At 41.6% G+C, this 13,287-nt stretch overlaps 1 protein-coding gene across 2 annotated transcripts in view; it reads left to right on the top strand.

Annotated features, from left to right (window-relative positions):
- The window catches only part of BICDL1 (BICD family like cargo adaptor 1), a 44,620-nt gene that overhangs the window by 4,106 nt on the left and 27,227 nt on the right, over positions 1 to 13,287 (top strand). For both annotated transcript variants that reach the window (XR_011854876.1, XM_072146382.1), the window contains exon 2: positions 5,015 to 5,230. Coding sequence is in view for 1 of the 2 variants with exons in the window: in XM_072146382.1 (XP_072002483.1) it covers positions 5,015 to 5,230 (216 nt within the window). In the remaining variant the exon portion in view is untranslated. The remainder of the gene's footprint in view (positions 1 to 5,014; positions 5,231 to 13,287) is intronic.

The raw sequence follows: 13,287 nt of genomic DNA, 5'->3' as shown, positions 1-13,287 counted from the left end.
TGTGTGATATGTACATACCTGCCTCATATGTATCGTATACCTGTGTGATGTGTGTACACCTGCCTCATCTGTATTGTATGAGATGTCTATAAACCTGTGTGATATGTGTACACCTGCCTCATATGTATCGTATACCTGTGTGATATGTATACACCTGCCTCATATGTATCGTATACCTGTGTAATATGTGTACACCTGCCTCATCTGTATTGTATGAGATGTCTATATACCTGTGTGATATGTGTACACCTGCCTCATGTATCGTATGAGATGTCTATATACCTGTGTGATATGTGTACACCAGCCTCATATGTATTGTATACCTGTGTGATATGTATACACCTGCCTCATCTGTATTGTATGAGATGTCTATATACCTGTGTGATATGTACATACCTGCCTCATATGTATCGTATACCTGTGTGATGTGTGTACACCTGCCTCATATGTATCGTATACCTGTGTGATATGTATACACCTGCCTCATCTGTATTGTATGAGATGTCTATAAACCTGTGTGATATGTGTACACCTGCCTCATATGTATCGTATACCTGTGTGATATGTATACACCTGCCTCATATGTATCGTATACCTGTGTGATATGTGTACACCTGCCTCATCTGTATTGTATGAGATGTCTATATATCTGTGTGATATGTATACACCTGCCTCATATGTATCGTATACCTGTGTGATATGTATACACCTGCCTCATATGTATCGTATACCTGTGTGATATGTATACACCTGCCTCATCTGTATCGTATACCTGTGTGATATGTATACACCTGCCTCATATGTATCGTATACCTGTGTGATATGTGTACACCTGCCTCATGTATCGTATGAGATGTCTATATACCTGTGTGATATGTGTACACCAGCCTCATATGTATCGTATACCTGTGTAATATGTGTACACCTGCCATATGTATCGTATTCCTGTGTGATATGTATACACCTGCCTCATCTGTATTGTATGAGATGTCTATATACCTGTGTGATATGTGTACACCTGCCTCATATGTATCGTATACCTGTGTGATATGTGTACACCTGCCTCATATGTATCGTATTCCTGTGTGATATGTATATACCTGCCTCATCTGTATTGTATGAGATTTCTATATACCTGTGTGATATGTGTACACCTGCCTCATGTATCGTATGAGATGTCTATATACCTGTGTGATATGTACATACCTGCCCCATATGTATCATATACCTGTGTGATATGTGTACACCTGCCTCATCTGTATTGTATGAGATGTCTATATACCTGTGTGATATGTGTACACCTGCCTCATATGTATCATATACCTGTGTGATGTGTGTACACCTGCCTCATCTGTATTGTATGAGATGTCTATATACCTGTGTGATATGTGTACACCTGCCTCATATGTATCATATACCTGTGCGATGTGTGTACACCTGCCTCATATGTATTGTATACCTGTGTGATGTGTATACACCTGCCTCATATGTATCGTATGAGATGTATATACCTGCGTGTACACGTATCATATACCTGTGTGAGATGTATATACCTGCGTGTACATGTATCATATATCTGCGCGATATGTATATGCCTGTGTGATATGTATATACCTGCATGTACATGTATCATATACCTGTGTGATATGTATATACCTGCACGATATGTATATGGCTGTGTGTGCATGTATGAGATGTATTCTACACTGCCGGGTACATATATAATGTGTCCTATTCCTGTGTGAACACGTATGAGACGTTTGCTGTACTTGTGTGTACATTTATGAGATATACAGTATCCTTTACTTATGTGTACATGAATGAGATGTGTGGTATACCTGTATGTATGGCATGTGTGCTATAGTTGTGTGTTATACATGTGAGTAGTGCACTGTATGGCTAGTACATGTGCTGTATATGTGGTATGTGTGATTGTGCTTTGCGAGTCATTTCTTCCTGTACTAAATGTGCAATGTCACAGAATTTTGCACATGTATAAGAGAAATGTGTATGTGTAGTCAGTTCATTTTAGATGTGTGTGTTGTCTATATGTTAAATACGTACAGTGGCAGTATGTACTATAAGCATTGTTTCTTGACATAAACTGCTGTGTTTGGTTGAGGACATGTCATGATATTGGGTATATGGTATATGTGCCCTCAGTGTATGCGATGTGAACTGCATGCATGGTGTGTACATGAGTTCCATGTAGGTGATTTTTTTCCTATGCAAAAGATACATGCAGTGTGTATGGAAAGTATTCAGACCCCATTTAAATTTTTTACTCTTTGTTTCATTGCAGCCAATTGGTAAGATCAAAAGTTCTTTTGCTAATTTATTAAACAAGATTTCAGTTGCAGAGTGTATGAGGACGGCTCAATAAATACCCTTGTTAGAAATGAAGACACCATTTAAAAAAAATATATATATATATATTTTTATTCTATTTATTCAACAGTCCCCTTTTAGAAAGATATACTTCTCCCAACGTTCCTTCCATTTTTTTAACCCCTCCAAAAAATAGGATTTGTCAAACTCTTCAAAATACGTGTCTGTCTCAGCGATGACTTCCTCGTTTGGGCTAAAGTTTTTCCTGCGAGCCATTTATTCATGTCCGGGAACAAGGAAAAGTTGCATGGAGACAGATCGGGTGAGTCCAGATGAATGTGCTGGTGCGTTATCGTGTTGAAACGGCACCTTTTTTTTCCAAATGCGGCGGTGTCTTTTTTTTCGAAGCGGTCCAATAACTCACTTTAGTAAAAAATGAGGATGACGCCGTTCGCATCCCAAAAAATGGTCGCCATGACCTTTCCAGACGATGGGACCGTCTTCGCCATCTTTGGAGCACATTCACCAGGAGAAATCCATTGTTTTGATTGTGGCTTAGTTTATGGTGTGTAATGATGAATCCAGGTTTCATCAATGGTGACAACTCGACGCAAAAACTCTTTCGGATTTCACTTAAATTGCTCCAAACACTGCTTCGAAGATAACGGCTACATCCGCTTTTTGTCCACCATGAGCAATCGCGGGACCCATCGGGCCAACTTATTGTGTAAAATATTAATTGCCGTTCCGGTCGACACACCTACGGCCTCTGGACTTTTTGCCGGGCGTCCTGGTCGCTCCTCATCAAAAATGGATGTTCGCCCAAGTTTAAATTCGTTGAACCAATATCTATCTGTGGTCATACATGGCGAAGTGTCCCCATAAACAGAATCCTTCTTTGCTTTTATCTCCTCACATTTTTTCCCATCCAAAAACAAAAAGCAAATTATCAACCGAAATTGCTCTTTCTTAGCGCAAAAATCACAAAACACGTCTTACTCAAATGGCAGCCAAATCCAAACTAACCTATCAATCAGTCTGCAATTTGTTTTGGCGTCATTTGATAGATGGCAGCACACGATGATAACAGCAACTTCCCTCAGGAACGCCCTCTGTCTTCAAACACGGGTACTTATTGAACCGCCCTCGTACATCAATGAGCAAAAAAATTAGCTTTTTTTTTATCTTAACAGAATACTTTCTGTACCTACTGTAGGGACCTCCCTGCCCTGCTGAACATGCTTTGTATTAGTGCTGTTTTAATTTCTCTTTTAAAGGGATCTGTTAAGACTATAGGTTTCCAGTGGGATAAGCTGCATACTGTAGTTATAAGGAGCTGAGACATTTTACCTACTCTGATGCATTGCTTCAAACTAATAACTAAGAGAGGCCTGGATGCCTTCCTGGAGAGCAAAAATATCCCAGGTTATAGGGAAAACACATTTGTTTAATTCTTAAAGGTTGGAATTGATACTATGACTAAATACTATCTAAAGTGGATACAGTTATGGGACCTTCAGTTTTCTGCAGGCGTTTAGAAGAATGTTCCTTTCCGGTGATAGTAATCATCGATCCTGAAAATGTTAGGGAATAGTGTACATGGATTGGAGCCATCTATAGAAACCGTGTGAACCCGGCCTTGGAGATGTTCCATTTACAACCAGAATAGATCTATCGCATAGGGGCAGCTCAGCATTTTCTCACTGTTATGTTATTCGATCGTTTCTAGTAATAAATAAGGTCATTCAATTAGAAGTAGGAAATTACTGTTCAATATAGATAACCCTTCCTTCCCCCACTCACTGGAGAACAGCTATTAGATTTTTAATGAGAGTACTGAGCAATTGAGAAAAGAGAGAATTGACTGCCCCCACACCATGTTTGGTCATAGGTGGGAACTCTATACATTATGTACCCTTCTTATTGGGCTCAGGGGATGCCAGTCACACAGCTGGTAGATTGGCAGTGCTCTTTTATAACATAAAATGGGTCAATGCTGTGGATTCAGTCTAGTTCAGAGCTAGTTAACAGATTTGTACTCCATCCAGAATCCAGTGGCGTGGAATAATTGGTTGAAGGAATTTTCCCAAGCCTTTCCCTAGTTTTTTTTGCCTGGGTTTAGTGGCTACACAATAAGGTGCAGTTCGCAGCTCTTTTACTGGTTTCCATTATGCACTTACGCATAATAGAATTCAGATACTGATAAACGGCAGGTCTTCCATTGCTATCAGTTCCCATAGATAATGGTAGCGTGATGGAAGGATCTTTCCATATGTGCAGGTCTCTGGGAACGGAGATAACAACAGTTTACCATTCACCGTTTCCCTTATGCTCTTCTATACTGAGAATAAATACATGTGCGTGTTGTAGCTTCAGACCATGATCCATACAAGCAGAAATATGTATAAATACAATATATAATTTGTACAATGTGTTTTATCACACTGAAGAGCAGCCATGGCAGTCCCTTGGGATTTGTCATATACTTTGCAGTGGATACCTCGTGGTGAAATGTTCTCCCCCATGACCTTCATATGTTCTAACTAGTCATGTAGACATGGGTGTTCGGGATGATATTGCTCTTTGCTGCACAGATCTCAGGTGTAACTCTTGCCATTGTATAAAGCGAATGTTATTAGCTCTAATGTTACCAGTTAAGATGATTGTAATGTATTTCCGTTCTCAGCATTTGGAGCAAGAAAAGCATGAATTGAAAAGGAGGTTTGAGAATCGGGAAGGAGAGTGGGAAGGACGAGTGTCTGAGCTGGAGAGTGATGTGAAGCAACTACAGGAAGAGCTGGAGAAGCAACAAGTGCATCTGAGAGAAGCCGATCGTGAGAAATCCTCAGCTGTCCAAGAACTGTCAGAACAGAACCAAAGACTTTTAGAACAACTTAATAGGGTGAGTGTCCCCTTTCGAATTTATTCACAAGGCCGATGTTTGTGTTCTTATGTGTATTCCCAGACATCCCCTTGGCAGTGCACAGGGCATACTAACACACTATATTTGTTGATTTATAGATGAGTCTGGCCCATTGTAGTGTGCAGTACAAGCCTACCTAACACTTCACAGGGAGCTGCACACAATAACTCAATATCCATCTTTTGGGGGAACTTCCATGTCAATAAGTTCTTATGGCTCCTACGGTGGGCTCCCCATCAAGCATCTTAGACAAAATGTCAATCATCTCAGGCAAAAACGTATTCTTCTCTGGACTTGCATATGACTTTGCTGATCCATGGGGGGCCTCAGTGATGAGACCCTCACAGATCAAGAGAACGAGGGGTCCGATGGGGTCCCAGGTACTTCAGTCAGACCCCTCATCGCTCCTGGAGATTAATGGAGCAGATGGCCGCGCTGTAGAGCTGTGGATAGGGCCTCGTGGGACAACCCCTTTAATAGCTCTGTATAACTTGCTACAACTTCAAAATACACTGAACACAGGCTTACAGTCACTGGTAAGTGCAATACACTAACAAATAGTAAATGGAAAGGTCTCTTGGAGTGAAAGGTTCATTTTATTGACTATTGAGATTTAGGACTATGCTGGATCCTATTACATGGTGACATTGTAGAAACAGGTACTCTCTTAGATATAAGTTGTTCAGTCATATGTCTAACAATATCACCTAAAACAAGAAATGAAATGGCAGAAAAAAAAATTGCTGAAATAAATTAAATTAAATGCAACAATTGTAAAACAAAGGATCTGCAAAGATGTGAAACTTTTTTTTTTAATTAAAGTGTGAAATTGTAGAAAGTGGTCTCTTTTAACATATTGGCCCACATTTATTTAAGTATTTGCACCCGTTTTTTTGTCTGACCTTACACTGCTTGCACATGTATTTATAAAGTGTCTGTGCCAGTTTTGTGTCTGAAGGGGCATGATAGTGCTTGCTTGAGTCATATATTTATTTCTGACTAGAGCTACAATTCTGCAGCATGAACAAAGTGCACCAAAAACAAAATGGTGCACTCTTCCAGAGCAGTGCAGGGGGTGCCAGATTCATGAAGACCATCCCCCAGTTTTGATGAATCTGGCACACTCTGCACACTCCACAGGCAGTTTGCACCACTTTTGATAAATGTGGCCCATTATGTGTGTGGAGTCTATTCCTTAGATTATTACATAAAGTTATGTAGAATCTGAGTTACATAAATGCATTGGCTGCAGTTCCCAATAAATGTAACTGTAGAAAATATTTGTTGTGCCTCAGATACTAATATTGTTAGACGGTTTGGTCAATCGCATATGCACATATCGGAAATGAGATTATGTTTTTGTAAACAAGGATAATAGGCCTCCTTTCTGTGTTTGGAGACTGTCTATTTATAGCTAGAAAGCTGCTCTCAACCTGACCTAAGGCTGCTGTCTAAGAGGATCTCCTGAGCAGGCACTTTAATCAGACGTATGAACATAACCATAGGGCCAGAGTCTGATCGTATGTTTATTAGAAGAAAAGAGGCATTGTAAAAGTACACTGTGCAGCACTATATACGTGGATTGAAGTGTTCAATCGCTTGAAGTCCATTTGTCGTATAGAATGTTCAGTTAGGTCAGTATTTAAGGGGTTATCAGCTTTAATCCCTTTTAGCTTCACTGCTGCTCCCCTCCATCTGTATATGATTTGAGGAAGCATTATTTGAGTGCATACTCTTCCAAATGTATTCCTTGGGGCAAAATTTAAGATAGTTGTGAGAACCCTATGAACAAATAAACTTTTTATGAACTATTGCTGACACATGGAGAATTGATCACAGTTCTGTGGATAAATCCGCTTTGCATCTGTACAGTAGTTATTGTCTTCAGGTCTTGTAATTCTTTTGATCTGAGTATATTGCTTCCTGTAAAGCGACCTTGCAACATTATCAAGACCGAGAGAGCGAGAAGTCACCTTGTATCTGACTTTCATGATACCTTTTCCTTCTAGGTAGCTATCATAGTGTGTTGTGCTTTAGTACACTCACTACATACCATGAATATGGCAATGATCTCTTCTGAATTCAGCCAAATATGTATTTTCCTGCACAAATTTTTACATATTTGTTTTGTGGGGGTAGGGAGATAACAATTAACACACAATATACACTGAAGTTTCTCTGAACAGACTAATGGATGCTATCCAGGCAAATGTCTAATATTTTCCAGCCGCAACAGTGACCCACCTCAGCAAGCAATTTGCATAGAGGGCATCTTCAGGCATTTCCTGCAAATAGAGACCGGTAGGGACCAATGCAAGGTTGGGCCTGTAGAGAAGGACAGTATTTATTAGCAGTTTTAAATATATGTATATATATTTTGCCTGAAAAATTGTTTATTAGCTGCCAATAGGTATACAATCTGCTTAAGAATAGGTAAAAGTTATTCCGGACTGTGATGGGAGTGATGATAAAACTCTCTTCTATACAGTGTGTATCTAATGACTTAGTTAATGTTTTTAAGTTAAAGTAGGTCCCAAATTCTCTGTTAGAAAAAAGAAAAAAGGGATACTACAGCTCACCACAAGCGCTCGGCGAGCGCGTACCACTGTGCGCCGAAGCTGCTTCGAATATAAAAATTTAAAAAGTGTTTAAAAGCAATACAGTGGTTTATGGAAATAATGAAGATATGCTCTTTTTGGCCAGTGACCTGATGTACAATAAGACAATATATCCTGTAAACAGTTATATACAGAAAGTTATTGCACACAGTGTTCAGATAAATTAGAGCTTCCAGCAACATTTCGGGACCACCCGACAATACAGTATGTTCCCAAATGCGTGCCTTGTTGGGTTAAAGATGAAATAGTAATCTCTTGTGGTTTTGGATATCAAAGAGTTTAATGGTAATTAAAATCACTCATTTATAGGCCTTAGACCACTGAATCCAGTACCATCCCAACTTATTTTGGGGCCTTCCAAACCTCCATGCACCCCTGAGTGCACTATAGAGGGGTTACCTGTGCCCCAGGAGGGTTTTTTTTACAGTTTTTGCCGATTGCGTCCTAGTGCGGCCTACGTAGGTCCCGGAAGCCCGGGTTTCAATTTCAGGCCGTGGATGGTGGTGGTGACATCCACGGTTTCTTTTCCCTGGGGGTGAATCTGCTCCCATGAGACATCAATAGTCCCAGGGTAGATCCCTGCTGCAATCATCCCCTGCCGATTCCGAGCCCTATGTGAGCCAGGATGGCCTACAGTCCATTGAGACCTACTACACTGGTGAAGCCCTGATCTGGAGAACTGACAGAGGCCCACGGCCTGCATACCCTTTCAACAGAAGCTACCCCAGGAACGCAAGCCTCCACCTTCGCCCTCACAGGAGCTCCCTTCCATTTGCCTGATTCACTGGACCAGCAGCCGAAGGGCCTGGATGCCTGCAGATTAAATCGGGCCCCAGGCTCCTTTCATGTGATATAAAAGGAGCCTGGTGCCCGATTTAATCAACCTGTTGCAGTCAGCCACCACATTCCAGCAAACTTTTTCTAAACCACACCCACTGATACGCAACCATCAGGTTAGCTGGTCGGAGGCAACATTCAAAGGATACAACGCCCTCTCCCTCCCGCACCCCGCAGATATGCATCCATCAGCTATCAGCTCAGTGTCGGTGGGAGACCTACAACACACAACTTCTGCAGTTCAAGGTGCCCAGGTAGGCTTCCTGCTTTCCCTGTACCTCTCCTTATTGCTACTGAGGCCATCCCCCTCCCCATTTTGAAGTAGTATGCAGGGAGTTGCATACCAAGATTACTAGAGCCGCAGTGCCTGGATCTATGAGTAAGTGTCCCTGGTTTATCATGCTTGATGGTAGATTTCCTTTAACCTCTCTGTTAGGCTGGATTCACACAGTCGTTGCCTGCCGTGCCGTAGCACAGCAAGCAGACGGCAGTGCGCGGGGAGAGAAGGAGGAGGTGAGTGCTGCTCACCCCTGCCCCTCTCCATAGGGATACATGGAGCACAGCGTTGTATGTCGTGTAAAGATAGGACATGTCCTATCTTTTCACAGGGTACGGAGTGGTAGGTTGCCGCATGTGTGCTGCACTGTACCGCTCCCGTAGGGCCCCGTGCCCCCATTGCCATCTATGGGGGACGTATATGTGGCAGTGTGAATGTAGCCTTAGTCTAAGGTAATTTAACTAATTTAGCGGTTGTTGATAGTATCCCTAGGCTAGGCAATAGGGTATTTTTAAGGTAAGGGTGATTTTGCATGCATGTTCACATCATGCTGCTGAGTAAAGTGTAAAGCCTGGTCCACAGTCTGAAGCCTTATGGTTTTTCAGCAAAAGATGTGGTTCAAATGATGTGAAAAAACTCTGAAACTGTGTATTTATAGCCAGGGCTGTACATATGACCAATGTAGAGACTTGACTGTTGACTGCTGGTGATAAGGCGGCTTTCCCATGAGTTATTTTATCTCCATTCATGATTACATAGCAGCGGTTTAGAATGTGAAGTCAGGAGACCTTAGTCATAGTCAAAGATTATAGCAAGGTACTCGAGTAGTAGGTTGGGGAATGCACAAGGTCAGTAATGAGCAGTGCAGTCTTATTTCCAGGTACTGAAAGCTCACCATGAAAAAGTGCATATGTGCTATGAAAGTTATATGTGTACTTTTTTGAAATATTTATTTTTTTAAAGGACACCTGTCCTCAGGTCTGTGTCACTTGTCCTGTCACTACTACCTGTTGGAGCAGCTCACATGGATCCCATCCCAGCCTTTATCTAGTTATTTCATACATTATTCATTGTAAAATCATCTATTTTTTATCATGTAAATGAGGCTGGTCACATGGTCAGAGGCAGTGATGTCACCCCTGTTACCCCTCCCCTCTCCTCCCCCTGCTCATGTCTGTGTGTAATGTATAGTAAAGCATGGCTAGTGTGTGTATGTCATCTGCTGACATGCTGCATCCTCCTAATATACAGGTGAGAGACACAGACATCAGCTACACATGAATCTGACATGTTCTGCTGTAACATGGCTGCCTGGAGCTGCTGTAGCTCTCCTATACACACACACACACACATGCACACACAGGCTGCAGGGGGCGTGGCCATCAGCACCAGGAAGCACATCATTATACAGCCTCACTCCATTATACAGGCTGTCAGTCATGCACTGGGGGTGTGGCTGTGCCTCCCACTCATGAATAAGGTGGACAGCTTGAATATGCTAATACTTCATTGGACATTTCACAGGTCATTTGCATACAGCTTTAGGACCTCATTGCTTAGGTTTACAGGCATGTAGAGGGACAATGAATGGATAGAGGCAATGCTCTCTAATGGCAGTTTATGAAAATATATTTAGTTTAGGGGGGTTATTTTGCATGAGGGGTAAAAAAATCATCATGATAAACTGTGGTGATCTTATATTTCTTATCCATGATCTCCTTCCTTCTAAAATCAACTTTTATAATTATGATAATGAGCCTAAAGGGTTCTTGGCGTGTTACCAGAGCCCCTCTGTGCTGCAGACTCGCTACTGTATTGTAGACGAAGCAGAGGGGAGGATGAGACAGTGTAACAGCCTCTGAAGCTACAGCACAGAGAGGCTTTGTAAACACCCCCAGGAGCCATTCAGTCTCATTATCTTTGTTATAAAAGTAGATTTCAGAAGGAAGGAGGCCATGGATAACATATATAAGGTCACCACAGACGCAGTGCTTGGATCTATGAGCAAGTATCCCTGGTTCATCATGAAGGGTTTTTGATGGTTTCATTTAAACAAAAATATTTCACATAACAGAAACGGCAATGAGAGAAGAGTAGTAAACCAGGTGAATATCATGTCACACATGTCAGAGATATTCAGGTAGGACATAAAGTTTTAGAAAGCATGTAATAATTTGTTCCTTTCACCGGTGGACTCAGATTATGGACTGGCCAAACAGAACACTTCTGCAGCACGGTCAATAAACTACGAGAAATAAACTCGTAGATATAGTTCTTGGCAGTACCCAGGATAGTAAATAACTGCTCTTAGCTATAACAAAATAGAATGGGGCATTATTGTCTGACAGTATATAAAATGCCACAGAATTTGTATACACTTGTATACACTGTCAGTAAATTTATTCCCCCCTAAATAAACCATATTTCTAAAAACTATTAGAAAACAGTGCAACCATATTTCAATTGTTCCTCCTAGTGCCTATAAACTTTCACATACTGTTCCTAAAGTTATCTCACCATGTATACAAATCACCCAATGTGAGTCTCATCTGTGTGGATTCCAGCATATTCATAAGTCTCGTCCACGGCCGTACCTACAGCATGAGGGAGGGGGAAATTAGGGAGTTGAATTCTCTTCATCAGGTCACACACAGCCAACATCTCTCTCAAGTCCTTCATTCCCCTCTTCCACAAGAAAATGTCTCACTTAGGGTAAATTCACAATTCAGCACGCTTCAGCAAATATAGGACATGACCTACATTTCACTGTTCACTGTCATGGTGCGGTGAGAAAATGTGTGCTCACAGCACAGTGACCGGCGCAATACATGTCAATGGGGACCAATATCTTGCTGAAAATGGTGCATTTATACATTCATGTGAATGTACCCTTAAAACATTTTTTTTTTTTATTTGAAAATTTCCACTCCCCACAGTCACAGGAAGCAACTGTGCAAAAGTTTGCAATCGTAAATATAATGCTGTGGATTCCTTTAGCAAACATACACACTAAGGGTACATTCTCATGGCCGTCTAGGGGAAGTATATGCAGCCGCATATACGTCCCTATAAACGGCAATGGCGGCCCGGCACCAGTGTGGCACCGTTCCGTACCACACACGGGTAAAAGATAGAGCATGCTCTATCTTTCCCCATGTGTGCGGCCCTTTTCTCTATGGAGAGGAGAGGGGTCACCACCTCCTCCTCTCCCGCACACAGCTGTATGCGCCGGGCAGAAATTGCAATACCAATTATAGACACTGGTGGTAGGGGTATTTATTATTTACTTTCTGACAAATTTTTCAGCGCTACAATTATTTTCTTTTACAACACTAATGGCTTTTTTTTTGGTTACTCAATTTGGATGCAGCTCTTCAATTCAGACACTTTTCTTGCACTTCTCATTTCCCAACACATTTATCAAGCAAATAATAAGGCTGCATTCACACTGCCGTCTGGGGGACTTGTACATGTCCGAAATATATACAGCGTATATACGTCCCCCCATAGATGGCTATGGGAGCACGGTTCCGTACCTCAGAATATAGCGCCGTATCCCATGTTACTCTGTGCAGTAGCGCTCACCCCCTCCTCCTCTCCCCGGCGCCGCCGTGTGCCCGCCGTGTTACGGTACGGCAGGCACACATCAGTGTGAATGTAGCCTTAGACCAACAAAAAGCAAGTCTACCAACTTCTAAACCCCTTCCTGAATGTGGTTTATAATTTGATGCACATTTGTTCTTCTTACGATGCGATGTGGCTGTGCGCCACAATATAACATCACTGTGAACCGCCACTAAAATTGGGCGCCAAAATGAAGAACTAGCTGCAAAAATAATAAATGCCCCCCACTGTATTTGTTGAAGGGTTTTTGGATCTGTGCTGCACTTTTGATCTAGTATGAATTCAGTCTGGCACCTGCCACGGTTCCAATTCTGTTTCTGCCACTGAAGCCACGACAAGATAACACACAGCATCTTGTCATTATAAGTTATCTGAATGTAATGTTACTAGATTTGAATTTGTTTAACTCAAACACGTAAAGTCCACTAAACTGACTTGTTTGACTTTAAGGGATGAGGAAATCTTCATCCCAGTTGCTAGGTTACACCATATTATACTGTCACAGTCTAGTGATGTTACCATAGAGACGTGATTTTATTGCTGTTCTCCTGAGTTTAGTCTCAACGTGCCTGTGACATCAGAAATATTACTCAGACATCACTCACCATGTAAATAAAACTGTTAGATTGAATGCATTGAGATGGAATTACTTTTTTTAATCAGGACCTGGGGTTTTGTGC

This window comes from Engystomops pustulosus, chromosome 1 (assembly GCF_040894005.1).
Source record: "Engystomops pustulosus chromosome 1, aEngPut4.maternal, whole genome shotgun sequence".
Classification (NCBI taxonomy): Eukaryota; Metazoa; Chordata; class Amphibia; order Anura; family Leptodactylidae; genus Engystomops; species Engystomops pustulosus.
This window is presented reverse-complemented; position numbering and strand designations above follow the sequence as displayed.